This window comes from Vipera berus (genome assembly GCF_964194415.1).
Source record: "Vipera berus genome assembly, chromosome: 1".
Lineage (NCBI taxonomy): Eukaryota > Metazoa > Chordata > Lepidosauria > Squamata > Viperidae > Vipera > Vipera berus.
Window position 1 is genome coordinate 360781478 of NC_138202.1, and position 18410 is coordinate 360799887.

An 18410-nucleotide genomic window follows, 5' to 3' on the forward strand; every position below is an offset into this window, starting at 1 on the left:
CGAAAAGCAAACAAGAATGGGATGTGCTTTTGAGAATAGTTGTCGTCGGGTGTTGGTAGGCACTGGCATGTCACTCCAAACGGTGTGACGTGTCACCTTAGAGCAGGGGTAGGCAACCTTGGCTCTTTTATGACTCGTGGACTTCAACTCCCAGAATTCCTGAGCCAGCCACGCTGAGGGACCTGGGCACTTCACCAGCTGATGGAAATCAGGAGTCTTGTGGGGGCCGGTTCCAACTCACAGGCATCTCTGTCTGTCATCTTATTTCTCTCCATCCATCCATCCTTCCTTCCTCTCTCCTCCATCATCTATTTCTCTCTCTCATCTCTCCTCCATCCATCCATCTCTATCATGTATCAATCGGCATCTTGGGCTAACCAGATTATTCCACCTTTAACGATGGGGGGGTGAGGTGTTACCCCCCCGTTGATAGGGTTCGCAACTTGGGCGTCCTCCTGGATTCACGGCTCAATTTTGAAGACCAGATAGGAGCCGTGACCAGGGGGGCTTTTGCCCAGGTTCGCCTGGTGCGCCAGTTGCGACCCTACCTGGACCGGGATGCCCTACGCACAGTCACTCATGCGCTCGTGACCTCCCGTCTAGACTACTGCAACGCTCTCTACATGGGGCTGCCCTTGAGGACCACTTGGAGGCTTCAACTGGTGCAGAATGCGGCCGCGCAAGTTGTGATGGGGGTCTCCCGATACTCCCATGTAACACCTCTACTCCGCGAGCTGCATTGGCTTCCGGTTGCCCTCCGGGTGAGATTCAAGGTGCTGGTGATGACCTAATAAAGCCCTGAATGGCTTGGGCCTGGATTATCTTAGGGAGCACCTGCTGCCAGCATCAACTTCCCATCGTCCTGTGCGCTCCCACAGGGAGGGCCTTCTCAGGGTGCCACCGATAAAAGACTGTCGGCGGATAACACCCAGGGGAAGGGCCTTCTCTGTGGGCGTGCCTGCCCTCTGGAACCAGCTGCCCGTGGAGCTGAGGACTGCCCCTGACCTTCGTTCATTTCGCCGGGACCTGAAGACCTGGCTCTTTGAGCTCCCCGGCCCAGGCTGAGAATTTTTAACTGGGGTTTTTAATTTTAGGGATGATTTAATCTTTTTTTTAAATTTGTTTTTAACTTTTGTACTGGTTGTTTTAAATGCCCTGTAAACCGCCCTGAGTCCTTCGGGAAAGGGCGGTATATAAATTTAATTAAAAAAAATCGTCGTATCATCTTTCTTCCATCCATCATATCTAACTATCCATCCATACAATCTCCATCCATCCTATTTCTCTCCATCCATCCTTCCTTCCATCATCCATCGTGTCTATCATTCATCTCTCATCCATTTATACTTCCTTTTATCTATCTACCTATCTTCCATCATCTCATCCATTCATCCGTTTGTATCTATCTATCTATCTATCTATCTATCTATCTATCTATCTATCTCCCATCCATCCATCCACCCATTATCTATCTATCTATCTATCTATCTATCTATCTATCTATCTATCTATCTATCTATCTATCTATCTATCTCCCATCCATCCATCCACCCATTATCTATCTATCTATCATCTATCTATCTATCTATCTATCTATCTATCTATCTATCTATCTATCTATCTATCTATCATCTATCTATCTATCTCCCATCCATCCATCCACCCATTATCTATCTATCTATCTACCTATCTATCTACCTATCTATCTACCTATCTATCTATCATCTATCTATCTATCTATCTATCTATCTATCTATCTATCTATCTATCTATCATCTATCTATCTATCTATCTATCTATCTATCTATCTATCTATCTATCTATCTATCTATCATCTATCTATCTATCATCTATCTATCTCCCATCCATCCATCCACCCATTATCTATCTATCTATCTATCTATCTATCTATCTATCTATCTATCTATCTATCTATCTATCTATCTATCTATCTATCTATCTATCTCCCATCCATCCATCCACCCATTATCTATCTATCTATCATCTATCTATCTATCTATCTATCTATCTATCTATCTATCTATCTCCCATCCATCCATCCACCCATTATCTATCTATCTATCTATCTATCTATCTATCTATCTATCTATCTATTTATCTATCATCTATCTATCATCTATCTATCTATCTATCTATCTATCTATCTATCTATCTATCTATCTATCTATCTATCTATCTATCTATCTATCTCCCATCCATCCATCCACCCATTATCTATCTATCTATCTATCATCTATCTATCTATCTATCTATCTATCTATCTATCTATCTATCTATCTATCTATCTATCTATCTATCTATCTATCTATCTATCTATCTATCTATCTCTCCCATCCATCCATCCATCCATCCACCCATTATCTGTCTTTGTCTGTCTGTCTGTCTGTCTGTCTGTCTGTCTGTCTGTCTGTCTGTCTATCTATCTATCTATCTATCTATCTATCTATCTATCTATCTATCTATCTATCTATCTATCTATCGTCCTCATGATTGAAGACGTACTTTTAAAAATTAACTTTAAAGACCACCGCTATACATTGAAAGAAGAGTTTTCCTTAAAGGCTCCGATTGGTGGGGGAATGTGAGCTACTGCTAAAGGAAATAACCTTTTCCACCGTATCTCACCCTTTGCCAGAATTCTCCTGCACACACTAAAGACCTCGTAAGTGTGGCTCTCACAATGCTCTCCTTGCCATCTTCTGGAGTCTTTGGGGTTTGTTTCCCCCCCCCCCTTGAAGGTCACATTAGCTTAATTCTTCTGGCGCGCCGATTTCCTTCCTCCAGGCAGGCAGGAGTCCAACCTGCCAATGGTTCACGGAGTCCTGGACCCCAAAGGGCTCACCTACCTCGTTTGATTGCTTCCCACTGTAAGACATTTTCTTGATGGCCACCACTTCGTTGGTGCGCACATCCCGTGCCTGCAAGATCAAAGACAAAAGGGTTTGTTTTTTTTTTCCAAAAGCTCTACTCACTGGGTAAAGCAAAGGTTATTCGTTCAATAGGAGGAGAAGGCAGCTTCGGTGTAACTGGGTTATCCGGCAGGAGGGGACCTGCCAGCCCAAGGGAGGTCAGGGGGGGGGAGACTTCAGCTACTATCAAGCGCAAAACATCAGGTCGGCATGTGAAGGTCCAACTAAACCAATTTATTGCTAAAAATGCACAGGAGGCTTCTCAGTTAACGGTCAGCTTTTGGCTAGAGATAGACGAGGGCCAGCAGAACTCAGGGGAATTCTTTGACATTTTTTCCTTCCTTCCTTCCTTCCTTCCTTCCTTCCTTCCTTCCTTCCTTCCTTCCTTCCCTCCCCTCCTTCCTTCCTTCCTTCTTTCCTTCCCTCCCCTCCTTCCTTCCCCTCCTTCCTTCTTTCCCCTTCCCTCCCTCTCTCCCTCCTTCCTTCTTTCCCCTTCCTTCCCTCCCTCCTTCCTTCTTTCTTTCCCCTTCCTTCCCTCCCTCCCTCCCCCCTTCTTTCCTTCTCTCCCCTTCCCTTCCCTTCTCTCTTTTTTTTTATCCTTTTCCTTCCCTCTTGTTACATACAAAAGACCAGATCCACACAATTAAACTGATTTGCTGCTAAAAAGCCTACGGACAGGAGTCTTCTCAACTCACGGTTAGGAGTCAGATGAGGGCCGAGAGAATTCAAGGGAGGCTGGACTTTGTTCACTTATAGCTACGTAGGGATTCTAGGCTGATGCCTCGCTTCACTCTGCCCCCAGGGTTCTGCCACTCCTTCTCCTACAGGTCTTTCCTTCTCATCTTTTTCCCTTTGACATTTTCCTTCCTTCCTTCCTTCCTTCCTTCCTTCCTTCCTTCCTTCCTTCCTTCCTTCCTTCCTTCCTTCCTTCCTTCCCTCTCTCCTTTTTTTCTTCTTCTTCATTTTCCTTCCTTCTCGTTAAATACAAAAGACCAGATCATCACGGGGAAAGTCCGGTTAAACTGATTTACTGCTAAAAAAGCCTACGCACAGGAGTCTTCTCAACTCACGGTCAGGAGTCTGATGAGGGTCAACGGAATCCTGGGCAGATCCATTTGTGGCTATGTAGGGGCTCTAGGCCGATGCCTCTTTCGAATTTGGCCCACCCCCCCCAAGGTCCTGCCACTCCTTACAGCTAAGCCCAGGGTTGCTACAGACCTCCTTCACACACACACACACACACACACACACACCGCCCAGGGTCTAAGTGGGCAACCACACCACAGGCAATTAATCTGCAGCTGTACAATCCAGTTGCCACACCCTCCAGGAGGCTAAGTGGACAGTGGGGGGGGTGGTTGGAGGCTTTGCTATGATGCTAAGCAACACCCCCCCCCCCCGTTAAAAGCGGGACCTCTGAGCTAAGATTTGAGGGAGGGGGCTTGCCTTGGCCAGGCCCCAGCCGGGAGCAAAATGCAAGATGGAGCAAAATTCTCCGTGCAGACTGGGCACGAGGAACCGCAGCATTGGCAGAGTCCAGCCAGGCTGACTCGCAGCGCCAACATGATGTAATAGCTAGGCAAGATCACACATGGGTGGGGTGTGTGTGTGTGTGTGTGTGTGTAGCGAGAGGAGAGCTGCTTGGGTTTTTTTAGCCCTCAATGCAGCCCTTTCATCTGATCTGCCTCATCATTCCTCTGAGCTGCAGAGCCCCAGGAGCTGGCAAGGAACGGAGGTGCGGGGGGGGGGGGGGAGAGGGGAGGAAGAGGAGGCTGGGCAGTCCAAGTTGTGGGCAAGACGATGCTCAACCCTCTGCCCGGCAACTGGCAGAAGCCTCCTCAAGGCCACCTGGGGAGATCAGAGTCTCTCCTGCAAAAGGGATCCCGGCCTTAAACGCAACAGATCCAGTGTTTCCAGAGTAAGAAACTCTTGGCTTGACAAATGTTTCACTTAGCAACATAAATTTGGGGCTCCGTTGTCGTCTGTAGCTGGAGGTCATGGAAGTAAAGACTGAACGGTCTGGTCCAGTCCGGTCCAATCTGGTCTGGTCTAATCTTGTCTAGTCTAATCTGGCTGGTCTGGTCTGGTCTGGTCTAGTCCTGTCCGCTCCTGTCTTGTCTAGTCTAGTCCGGTCCAGTCTACTCTAGTCTACTATACTCTAGTCTACTCTAGTCTAATCTGGTCTGGCCTAATCTTGTCTAGTCTAGTCTAGTGTAATCTGGTTGGTCTGGTCTGGTCTAGTCCTGCCCGCTCCTGTCCTGTCTAGTCTAGTCTGGTCAAGTCTACTCTAGTCTAGTCTAATCTGGTCTGGTCTAATCTAGTCTAGTCTAGTCTAGTCTAGTCTAGTCTAGTCTAGTCTAGTCTAATCTGGTTGGTCTGGTCTGGTCTAGTCCTGTCCCTCCTAACCTGTCTAGTCTAGTCTAGTCCAGTCCAGTCTAGTCTAGTCTAATCCAGTCTAGTCTAGTCTAGTCTGATCTAGTCCGGCTCAGAAGCAAAGCAGAGAAAGATTTCCAGTTCTTTCTGCTCTACAGAGGTCAAGGGGCAGCTCCTAAAGGAAGACACCCCCACCCCAAAAGATGCCCAGGGTCCCTTCCAACTCTGTTACTCTGTGTAACCTGCCACTCTGTCCACAATCCAGGTGGTGCCACCAGGAGCTGGCGCTGCCATCCCCAGACCCTCGCCCAGCGTCAACGGTCAGCAGATGCTGTGTGACGCTGGCAGGAAATCGCCCAGCTTCCAGCTGCCTTCCACCACGCCGCGCTGACAATGGAAGCCAGTGTGTGGGTTTGCAAGCACACAATGGTGTGCTTTTGTTAGGTTTGGCTATTGTGCGAGCAGAGCGTGCTTCCCGCTTCGGGGAGGGGAGCCTGGCGCCAAGTACCGAGAAGGCCGAATGACAAGCTGCGAAGCGCAGCAGCAGCCAAGCAAACCGTGGCCGGGCGTGGATCTGTGCGACGTGGATCACAAGGGATCGCTCTCCGATGCCCGTTGTTAACACCCTGTGGCTTGAGCTGGTTGCCTACATCTGTGCCAGGGGTGCCCAACCTTGGCCACTCTAAGACCTGTGGACTTCAACTCCCAGAATTCCCCACGGCTGGTTGTGGAATTCTGGGAGTTGAAGTCCAAAGGTTTTAAAGAGGCCAAGGTGGGACACACCTGGTTTAGATGGTTAGCTATTAGATGGATGATAGAGATAGATAGATGATAGATAGATAGATAGATAGATAGATAGATAGATAGATAGATAGATAGATAGATAGATAGATAGATGATAGATAGATAAGATAGATATAGACAGAAATAGATAGATATGCCTAGGTAGATAGATATAGATAGGATAGATAGATAGTTAGATAGATAGATAGATAGATAGATAGATAGATAGATAGATAGATAGATAGATAGATAGATAGATAGATAGATAGACAGATAGATAGATATGCCTAGATAGATAAGATACAGATAAATAGATACAGATAAATAGATAGATATATAGATATAGATAAATATAGACAGATAGGTAGATAGATATACAGAGATAGAGACAGACAGACAGACAGACAGACAGACAGACAGACAGATAGATAGACAGACAGATATAGAATGTTTATTACAAAGACCAGAGCCTAGAGCAAGTTAAAAACACTCAAGGAATATCCAGTTAAAAATTCTAGAATGAACTATTAAATAACTGATAAAAATCTATATTAAAATCACAACTTGGCATCCAATCTGTCAGTTACACACCAAGAAAACACAAGAGTGCCTAACCATACTATAATATCAATCCTTAAACTGTGAGGCCCTCAGTCGTTAAAATCCAAAAGTGTAATAATACAAAAGGGTCTTCTGCATTAACTGTTAGCTATTACGGTTTCTCAGACTGAGATTCTTGGGTGATAATGGTGGACATATCCTCATGAAGCCATGAATATGTAGAGGACAGTGCTCACGCATGCCGATAAGCCGTAGTTTCACCGAGGTTTATTGAAAAATAATCCAGCCGCTTATCGTGGCTTACTTAGCAGCCGCAACATTGTGCGGTTTTGAACTGATTTGACGATGCATTGCATTTTAGCATCCCATGCGGAATCAAGTTTGCTAGATTGTAGAAATCTTAATAAATAAGATTTATAAATAAATCTTTCAAACCTGTGGACTTCAACTCCCAGAATTCCTCAAGAAGGACTTGGCTGCTAATAAATTTCCAGTTTTGAGCATACGTAGTGCTCAACTTACAACCATTCATCTAGTGAAGAAGTAGTAGTTGTAGCAGTAGTAATTATTATTGTTGTTGTTATTGTTATTATTCTTATTAATGACTGGCTGAAAAAGTGATTTATGACTAGATCTCACCCTTATAATCACTGCAGCCTTCCCAGGGCCACCTGATCAAAATCCAGACATGTGGCAACAGGCATGCATGCACTACAGCTGCAGCGTCCCAGGCTGGTGTGATCCCCGTTTGCGACCTTCCCAGCCAAGCAAAACTGATGGGGGAAAAGGCGGATTATCTTGATGACCCTGCGATTCGTTTAACAACTGCGGGGTCTCGCTTAGCGACCGTGCCAAATCGGGTTGCCAAATCAGGCGGCAACTGACTTAATCCGGGGGGGGGGGGGAAGAAGGCAGGCTAGCTTAACGACGGGTGTGGTTCTCTTTAGCCACCGCAGCCCATCCCACTTAACGACCGGGCCAAATCGGGTCGTGAAAATGGGAGGGAGCCCGGCCGAACGAGCGCCTTGCCTAGCCGACGGAAGCGCTGGGCTCAATTGCGGTCATCAAGCTGAGGGGCAAGCGGGACTTTGGAGGCAAGAGGAGGGAGTTTCCCGTGCGCACGCAACCCCCCCCCCAAAAAAAGGGTCCTTACAAAATAAACGGCTCCGAAGCTGCCATGGCCGATCTCCCGCAGGTCCGTGAAGAGCTTCTCCGGATCTTCTTTGTAAAACAGCTCGGCGACTTCCGGGTCTTTCAGGCTGCCAGCTCGGCTGGTGGACGGCATTCTGCCCGGCGGGGTGGGGTGGGGCGAGCCGAACAGCTATCTGGGCCGCAAGTGCCTCGTCGGCCCTGGGGGGCTCATCTGGCTGCAGGAAGCGTCTTTAGCATGGATGGCTGCAAGGGAAGAGAAGGGAGAGAAGGCGGCAGCAGGTTAGCGAAGCGAAGGACAAGGTGGTTCCCCTGGGGGATTATAATTTATTTATTTATTTTATCCCTCGGATCAAGGGGGTGAACGTACATAACAAGCCTTCCTCCACCTCCTCCTATTTTTTTCTCCAGAACAACAGCCCTGTGAGGCGGGCTGGGCTGACAGAGAGAAGGACTGGCCCAAAGTCATCCAGCCGGCTTTCATGCTTAAGGTGGTACTAGAACTCACCGTCGCCTGGTGACTGGGGAAAAGTCACTCAGACTGCTTCCATGCTGAAGGCGGGACTAGAACTCACCATCGCCTGGTGACTGGGCAAAAGTCACTCAGCCAGCTTCCATGCTGAAGGCGGGACTAGAACTCACCATTTGCCTGGTGACTGGGCAAAAGTCACTCAGCCAGCTTCCATGCTGAAGGCGGGACTAGAACTCACCATTTGCCTGGTGACTGGGGAAAAGTCACTCAGACTGCTTCCATGCTGAAGGCGGGACTAGAACTCACCATCGCCTGGTGACTGGGCAAAAGTCACTCAGCCAGCTTCCATGCTGAAGGCGGGACTAGAACTCACCATCGCCTGGTGACTGGGCAAAAGTCACTCAGCCAGCTTCCATGCTTAAGGCGGGACTAGAACTCACCGTCGCCTGGTGACTGGGCAAAAGTCACTCAGCCAGCTTCCATGCTGAAGGCGGGACTAGAACTCACCGTCGCCTGGTGACTGGGCAAAAGTCACTCAGCCAGCTTCCATGTTTAAGGCGGAACTAGAACTCACCATCACCTGGTGACTGGAGAAAAGTCACTCAGCCAGCTTCCATGCTGAAGGCGGGACTAGAACTCACCATCACCTGATTTCTAACCTGATGCCTTAACCACTAGACCAAACTGGCTCCCATCATGCCAGCCTATCGAGTGCTATTTTGAATTTTCTGATTTACAGGCTACAACTGCAGGACACAATAGGCTCTCTCAGGGAAGAGAGTGTATAAGTTGTCCTTCACACACAACCAGAATGCAGGATTTTGCAACGGCTGTGAAACAGAACAGACATGTGACCCACCTGGATTTTCAAACTCTTTGTGGCAGACGTTAAGCAAATCCACAGTCCTTAAGCACATCAACGGTTCGCTACAGGGGGCGGTTTTGCTGAAAAGCAGAAGCCGGTGCCAATTTGGGGCAAAACCATTGTAAAAATTGTCACACGACACACACACACAAACACACACACGTGTGCAAATGCAGCCACGTTTGCTGAGCACACAAAGTTGGGTCATGGGACTATGAAGGGGCCATCAGAACTTTAAATCTGGGTCATAAGTCCCCATTTTGGGCGCAGTCATAACTTCAGTCACTAAGTGGCCAGTCATAAGTTGAGCACTACCTGTACACGCAAGACCTTAAGACTGCACACGCTAGTTGCTAAGACCCGTTTTTTGACTTGGTTATAATCTGAACTGTCAGTAAGCAGCCAAACATAAGTTGAGGACTATCTGTACATCCAGGACCCACTAGTTGCTTAGTCCCCATTTTTGAGTCGGTTGTAAATTTCAACAGTCATTAAGCAAGTGGTCGTAAGTCAAGGACTGCCTGTAAATGCAGGACCCTAAGACTGCACTCACTAGTTGCTAAGTCTCCTCCTTTGAGTCAGTCGTAACTTTGAACTGACACTAAGTGAGCGGTCGTAAGTCAAGGACTATCTGTACATGCAGGACGATTTTAATTTTAATTCTATTCTAGTTTTAATTCTATTCTAGTTTTAATTCTATTCTATTCTAGTTTTAATTCTATTCTATTCTAATTCTATTCTTCCTTATTCTTATTCTATTCTTGTTTTAATTCTATTCTATTCTATTCTAGTTTTAATTCTATTCTATTCTTGTTTTAATTCTATTCTATTCTTATTTTATTTCTATTCTATTCTATTCTATTCCATTCCATATTTATTCTATTCTATATTTTATTCGTTTTAATTCTATTCTATTGTTTTAATTCTATTCTATTCTTGTTTATTTCTATTTTATCCTATTGTTTTCATTCTATTCTATTCTATTATTTTAATTCTATTCTATTCTATTCTATTCTATTCTATTCTATTCTATTCTATTCTATTCTATTTCACATATTCTATTCTATTCTATTCTATTCTATTCTATTCTATTCTATTCTATTCTATTCTATTCTATTCTATTCTATTCTATTCTATTCTATTATTTTCTACTCTACTCCTTTCTAGTTGTTACAGCAACAGAGTCAGAATTGTAGAAACCATGCAGTCCCATCTGACCAAACCTCAAAGCCTTCAGCTCTTCACTTGGACCAAAACCAAGGAAATGCCAGATGCCATTTCAGACATAATTCATCTTCTGACTGCAGGCTAGAGAATCGAAATCACCTTCCTGACATAATGTCCTTGGCACTTCTTCAAGGCTGCTAGAGGTTGGGCAACGGATTGGGGGGGGGAAGCTCCTCTGGAAAAGCAAGTACTCTTTGATCTTATTTTCCAGGAAATTCCAGAAATTCTTGAGGATCCAGGGGGAAGTGTCCCATCTCCTTTTCGGCCAGACTTCCCCAACAGAGTAGTCCGTTGCGATCTGAACTTGCTGTAGAGGTGGAGAAGACGACCATCGCCGATGCCTCCTTAGATATGTTCCTCATGGTTTCCCACCCCCCCACCCCCCCGCAGCTCAGGTATGCTTCTGGTGTTCAACCAGACCAGGGGGTCTTCAAACTTGGCCCTTTGATGACTTGTGGACTTCAACTCCCAGAATCCCCCAGCCAGCCATGCTGACTTCCTTCCCATGTAGATGCGGTTCCATTGAGGACCACACACGCTGAGTACGGCCGGTCAGCCAGCTACGGAATCCATCTGGTGGTGATGCTGTCTAAGCCACATTTTTCTATCTTATTAATTAAGTTGAAAGATTTAAATTGGAGGGCGTTCAACCTTGGCCACTTGAAGACTTGTGGACTTCAACTCCCAGAATTCCCCAGGTCACCTTAACCCTAAATCCTTAGTTAATCAAGTAGGAGGTTTTCTTTTAAAGCTGTGTTTCTCGACCTCGGCCACTTTTAAGACTTGTGGAGGACTTGAAGTCCACAGGTCTTAAAAGTGGCCAAGGTTGGACACTCCTGAATTAAATGGAAATTATGCCAGTGTGTGGGCCTCCGCCCAGATCTGATGACAATAAATTTAAGATTTTGGTTCTTATTGTTTTGCAAGCTGCCCAAAGTTGTGACACATAAAGGGGTGGCTGGACAAGTCAGCCCAACCAACACGAGACCAAAAAAGTGACTTACGACCCCTTTTCACACTTACGATCGTTGCAACATTTCCCGTGGTCATCTGATTGACATTCAGATGTGTCCCAGGGGGGGGTGTCACGTGATCCCCGTTTGCGACCTTCCGACAAGCAAAGTCAATGGGGAAGCCAGATTCGCTTAAGAACCGTTTTACTAATTTAACAACTTAAGAAAACCAGCAAGAAAAATTGTCAAATGGGACAAACCCCTCTCTTAACAAACTTCCCACTTAGCAATGTAAGTTTTGGGCTCAACTGTGCTCACAAGTCAAGAACTGCCTCTACCAATAAGAAGAGACTGGACCGCCACTTGTCTGAAATGGTATATACTAGGGTTTCCTGCCTGAGCAGGGGGTTGGACTAGATGACCTCCAAGGTCCCTCCCAACTTTATTATTAACAACCTGCCTCCAGAAGCTGTGAATGCCCCACGGCACTTGCACCCAGAAGCCAACCAGCCACCAATGTAGCCTACGTAGAGGTCTGATTAGTTTACTCTTTATTTATTTGCATCCCTCATTATTTTTACAAATAACTCAAGATGGCAACAAATCCAACACAACTTCCTCCTCCTCTTTCCCCCAAAACAGCAACCCCGTGAGGTGGGCTGGGCTGAGAGAGAGAGGGACGGGCTCAAAGTCACCCAGCTGGCTTTCATGGCTAAAGCAGAACTAGAACTCACCCTCCCCTGGTGATTGGCCAGAAGTCACCCAGCTGACTTTTAAGTGGAACTAGAACTCACCCACCCTTGGTGATTGGCCCAAAGTCACCCAGCTGGCTTTCATGGCTAAGTGGAACTAGAACTCACCCACCTTTGGTGATTGGCCCAAAGTCACCCAGCTGGCTTTCATGGCTAAGTGGAACTAGAACTCACCCACCTTTGGTGATTGGCCCAAAGTCACCCAGCTGGCTTTCATGGCTAAGTGGAACTAGAACTCACCCACCTTTGGTGATTGGCCCAAAGTCACCCAGCTGGCTTTCATGGCTAAGTGGAACTAGAACTCACCCACCCTTGGTGATTGGCCAGAAGTCACCCAGCTGGCTTTCATGGCTAAGTGGAACTAGAACTCACCCACCCTTGGTGATTGGCCCAAAGTCACCTAGCTGGCTTTCATGGCTAAGTGGAACTAGAACTCACCCACCCCTGGTGATTGGCCAGAAGTCACCCAGCTGACTTTTAAGTGGAACCAGAACTCACCGTCTCCTGGTGATTAGCCCAAAGTCACCCAGCTGGCTTTCATGCCTAAATGGAACTAGAACTCACCCACTATTGTTGATTGGTCCAGTCACCTAACTGGCTTTCATGGCTAAGTGGAACTAGAACTCACCCTCCCCTGGTGATTGGCCACAAGTCACCCAGCTGGCTTTCATGGCTAAGTTGGGACTTGAATTCATGCTGTTTCGCTTCCTGGCCTGGTGTCTTAACCACTACTAGACCAAGGTGGCTTGTTTAGCTCCCTGTTCTCTGGGCATCGCAAAGCTGCCCATTCCTGTTTGTGCAGTCTTATCATACTCTGAATCAGCTCGCTCTTCAAGGGCAGCCCCACGCAGAGCGCACTGCAGTTCCCCAACTTAACCCCTAGTAACCGGAAGACACAAAGGTGATCAGGTGATCCCAGCACGCTGCGATTGTCGTAAATACACGTCGGTGGCCAAGGGCCTAAATGTTGATCATGTGACCGCGGGAGATGCTGCGACGGTCGTAAGCATGGGGACTGGCGCTCAGCCAGGTTTTTTCCCCCCCAGTGCTGTTGTTACTTTAAAGGGTCACTAAATGAATGGTTGTTAAGCGAGGGCTAGCTATAAACGTATTTCTACGGAGAGCAACAACTGGGAGATTGAAGAAGCACGGAGAGCTGGTTGTACAGGGAGCCCTCGACTTACGACAATTCATTTAGTGACTGTTCTAAGCTACGACGGCTCTGAAAAAATTGACTTAGGACCGTTTTTCACACTTATGACCATTGCGGCATCTCTGCGGTCATGTGATCAAACCTCAGATGCTGGACCAACTAGCTCATGTTTAGGATGGTTGCGGTGTCCCGGTGTGTGTGTGTGTGTGTGTGTGTCACGTGACCTTTTCCGACCTTCTGACAAGCAAATTCAAGGGGGAAGCCGGCTTCACTTAACTTTGTTACTATGTTAACTGCAGTGATTCACTTAACGACTGTGGCAAGAAAGGTCATAAACTGGGGCAGAACTCAATAAATCTCTCGCTTAGCCAGAGAAATATGGGGCTCAATTGTGCTCGTAAGTCGAGGACTACCTGTGCCTGTGATTAATCGCAGGTGGCTTGTGATGGTGTCTGCACTCTGTCCATGCTCGAAAATGTTTTCATTGACTTCCTTTACGAGCTGCTTGTATCTTGTAAATTTGCAGGATTCTTTTTTTCTCGCCCTGTATATGTACATATCCCAACTAGACCGTGTGGTTTCTCTGGGTCGTATGTGTATGTGTATGTGGGTATGTGCATAATTTTTGTCATGTTTATGTAGTGTATGTTGGAGATGGTTACCCTTTGAGAGCTGAAGGCAACAAAATTTTATTTAATGTATACTTAGTGTACATTTAAAATGACGATAGTTATTCTATTCTATACTAATTCTGTATTCTACTCTATTCTCTATTGTATTCTATTGTATTCTATCCTGTAATTCTATTCTATTCTATTCTAATCTAATATTATTCTATTCTATTCTAATTCTATTCTCTTTTACTCTATTCATTATTCTATTCTATTCCTATTCTGTTCAATTCAATTCTACATTCTATTCTATTCTATTCTATTCTATTCTATTCTATTCTATTCTATTCTATTCTTCCACTCCACTATTCTATTCTATTCTATTCTATTCTATTCTATTCTATTCTATTCTATTCTATTCTATTCATTATTCTATTCTATTCTAATATTATTCTATTCTAATATTCTATTCTATTCCTATTTCTATTCTATTCTATTCTATTCTATTCTATTCTATTCTATTCTATTCTATTCTAATATTATTCTATTCTATTCTATTCTATTCTATTCTATTCTATTCTATTCTAATATTATTCTATTCTATTCTATTCTATTCTATATTCTATTCTAATATTATTCTATTCTAATATTCTATTCTATTCTATTCTATTCTATTCTATTCTATTCTATTCTATTCTAATATTATTCTATTCTATTCTATTCTATTCTATTCTATTCTATTCTATTCTATTCTATTCTATTCTATTCTATTCTATTCTATTCTATTCTATTCTATTCTATTCTATTCTATTCTTATTTCTTATTCTACCTGCCCTTCCCCTAAGCTTTCATGGTGTGACATCACATTTCTCCTGCTCCTTTCCTAGTTCTTAAATTCAACATTTTTCTCTCTGGCCTTTACTGCAACCTCCTCTGAGTGTTGCTGGTATGGAAAGTGGCACAGATAAAGGAAATAGCGGAAGGTGTGTCACTGAATTGACAGAGCAGGAGAGAGAGGCTGGCAGGCAGCTGAAGGAAAAGATCTGATGTAAGGATTTGACTCATCTTTGCTGCAAAATGTTGGCTTCCTCGCTCTTTTAAACAGAAACGCAGCTTTTAAGACCAGCGACCAGCGTTCCAACTTAAATCCTCATTTTCTGACGACCAACATCATTTTGTCCTTCGGATCTACTGTATATAGGTAATCCTCGACTTACAACCATTTATTTAGCAAGGGTTATTTTTATTTACTTGTTTCTTTATTTGTTTATGGCTTATTATATGGACTAGCAGTATGACTTGACATTTCAACTAGATTAGTAGAACCCAATAAATATAAATACATATAAATGTCAAAAACATCTGTTTCCAATACAGGAGATCCTCGACTCACGACCGCCAATTGGAGCCTCAAATTTCTGTTGCTAAATGAAACATTGATAGAGTTTTGCCCCACTTTACGACTGTTCTTGCCACCGTTAAGTGAATCACTGCAGTTGTTAAGTGAGTAACAGGACAGTTAAGTGAATCTGGCTTCCCTATCGATTTTGTTGGTCAGAAAGTTGCAAAAGGGGAGATTGATCATGTGACTCCGGGACACTGCAACCGTCGTAAGTATGAGTCAGCTGCCAAACAGCTGAATTGCGATCACGTGACCATGGGGATGCTGTCACGGTCTTAAGCTCGTGTTAAAACTTCTCACCTTCTCTTAGGCCTGTGCAAAGTTGGCAACTTTGAAGACCTGTGGACATTCTGGGACATGTCCACAAAATTGTGTTAAATTCACTTTAGATCAGGGGTGTCCAACCTTGGCAACTTTGAGATCTGTGGACTTAAGTCCCAGAATCCTCCAGCCAGTCTGGGGGTTGAAGTCCTCAAATCTTACAAGCTACGCTGGCTGGGGAATTCTGGGAGTCGAAGTCCTCTTAAAAGTTACGCTGGCTGGGGAATTCTGGGAGTCGAAGTACACAAGTCTTACAAGCTACGCTGGCTGGGGAATTCTGGAAGTCGAAGTCCACAAGTCTTAAAAGCTACGCTGGCTGGGAAATTCTGGGAGCTGAAGTCCACAAGTCTTACAAGCTACGCTGGCTCTGGAATTCTGGGAGCTGAAGTCCACAAGTCTTAAAAGCTACGCTGGCTGGGGAATTCTGGGAGTCGAAGTCCACAAGTCTTAAAAGCTACGCTGGCTGGGAAATTCTGGGAGCTGAAGTCCACAAGTCTTACAAGCTACGCTGGCTCTGGAATTCTGGGAGCTGAAGTCCACAAGTCTTAAAAGCTACGCTGGCTGGGGAATTCTGGGAGTCGAAGTCCACAAGTCTTAAAAGCTACGCTGGCTGGGGAATTCTGGGAGTCGAGGTCCTCAAGTCTTAAAAGTGGCCAAGGTTGGGCACCCCTGCTTCAGCTAATTAGAGAGCCATGGATGAAGGCAGACGCAACAACAGGGACCTTGAATGTGGTTTTTTGTGATGATGACCCACACTTTCTTCATCGGCATCATCACAAACCTTCCCTTTGCTTCTTCCTATTGGAAGTTTTTCTAAAGTTAACTCTCCCCCCCCCACCTTCTGCAGCAGTTTTGAGTAAAGGGCACCAAAGTGGGCATTTGTGAACAGACTCGGCCTCTTTGCCCGAAGCCCTGCCACTTAAGGACTTCAACGGGCACAGCAAGTGCCGGATTCACTGGAGCAAACGCAGAAGACTTAGAAAGGGTGTCATTTTGAATTGAAACAAAGGATGGAGAAGGGAGGAAGCGAAGGTTCCTTCGTGCGGGGAGTCCTACTGCGGGAAAACCGCCACGGGCCCACTCGCTCTGCCCGCTTTAATCAGGGAAACGTATCAAGGTGAAATCCGGCGCTTATCCCACACGGTGGCCAAAATGCCGTTCTCATGGAAAAGGGACTTCCGGAAAGGTGACGGGGCCGCCACGGTGACTTTTGCCACCAGACAGGCGCTTTTTCCCCAAGAGTTAGCCGAAGAGAGAAGCTAAGAGGAGCGGAGAAAGACAGTCGGACTTCCAACCTGATTTCTTTATTATTGCACGCATGCTTGTGACTTTCTACCTTTATGTCATCCTCAAAAGCAATACTTGCAATGCTGAAGAGTGAGGCAAAATGGGAAGACTGCAATTAAAATCCAACGGAAATTAAAAGCAAACAGAAATGAAAAGGTGGAGGAGAGGTGTCTTGGCCAAATTCCTGTGGGTGTGGGAATCTTTTGTACTCTCTGAGCTGGGCGGTTTCCTTGCAGACGGTTCATGACCCAACTAGGGAACATCATCAGTACTAGGAGAGGGGAGGAGGAGGAGGAGGAAGACTGTGGGGTCCTTGGTGCTCTCTGCACTGGGCTGTTTTCTTGCAGACGTTTCAGGACCCAACTAGGGAACTTCATCAGTGCTAGAAGAGAATGGGGTTTGTGGAGGATGAGATCAGGAGGAGGAAGAGGAGGGGGGACACTGTGGGGTCCATGGTGCTCCCTGAGCTGGGCGGTTTTCTTGCGGACGTTTCATGACCCAACTAGGGAACATCTTCAGTGCTAGAAGGGGGGAGGAGGAGGAGGAAGAGGAAGACTGTGGGGTCCTTGGTGCTCTGTGAGCTGGGCGGTTTTCTTGCAGACGTTTCAGGACCCAACTAGGCAACATCATCAGTCATAGAAGTGAGGAGGGTTTGGGAGAAGAGGAGGAGGGGGGGAGGGGGAGGGCTGTGGTGTCCTTGGTGCTCTCTGAGCTTGGTGGTTTCTCTGCAGACCTTTCATGACCCAGCTAGGGAACATCATCAGTGCTAGAAGGGAGGAGGAGGAGGAGGAGGAGGAGGAAGAGGAAGAGGAGGAGGACTGTGGGGTCCTTGGTGCTCTCTGAGCTGGGCGGTTTTCTTGCAGACGTTTCGTGACCCAACTAGGTAACGTCATCAGTACTGGAAAGGAGTGGGGTTTCCTCCCTGTTGATATACAGCAAACAACAGCCTAATGAAGGAACTACCCAGAAGAAAACGAGACTCAGAGCAACACTGAGAGGGCAAGACACATGCCTATAAACAGAGAACAACATCCCCGCCCTTCCAGCCCTGAGGAGGTTCCCTAGCTGGGTCATGAAACGTCTACAAGCCAATTACCAAGCTCAGAGGGCACCAAGGACCCCACAGTCCTCCTCCTCCTCCTCCTCGCAAACCTCACTCCCTTCTAGCACTGAGGAGGTTCCCTAGCTGGGTCATGAAACGTCTACAAGCCAATTACCAAGCTCAGAGGGCACCAAGGACCCCACAGTTCTCCTCCTCCTCCTCCTCGCAAACCTCACTCCCTTCTAGCCCTGAGGATGTTCCCTAGTTGGGTCACGGAACGTCTGGCAGGAAACCAGCCGAGCTCAGAGGGCACCAGGGACCCCCACCGTTCAACCCTGACCTACAAATGCTGTCTTCTATTGGGAGAAGAGGGCTCAGTAATTGTCCCCAAATAAACAGCAAACTATACAGCGTGTGTGTGTGTGTGTGTGTGTGTGTGTGGTATTTATTCAGTAAAGTTCATTCTCGCCTGCCACAAAGCTGAGATTTTGGAGCAGCGCGATGCTCTGAAGGCTTCTGCTGCGGATTT

At 46.1% G+C, this 18410-nt stretch overlaps 1 protein-coding gene across 2 annotated transcripts in view; it reads right to left on the reverse strand.

The window, feature by feature from the left end:
- TAOK1 (TAO kinase 1) overlaps window positions 1-18410 on the reverse strand; it is a 99127-nt gene that overhangs the window by 39400 nt on the left and 41317 nt on the right. The window contains exons 1-3 of one of the 2 annotated variants that reach the window (XM_081337863.1): window positions 9128-11318; window positions 7801-8042; window positions 2868-2939 (exon numbers count right to left, since the gene is read on the reverse strand). In XM_081337863.1, the coding sequence (XP_081193989.1) occupies window positions 2868-2939; window positions 7801-7932 (204 nt within the window). In that variant the 5' untranslated portion in view covers window positions 7933-8042; window positions 9128-11318. Of the gene's footprint in view, window positions 1-2867; window positions 2940-7800; window positions 8043-9127; window positions 11319-18410 lie in introns of those variants that run through there. The other variant, XM_081337862.1, reaches the window with a different exon arrangement.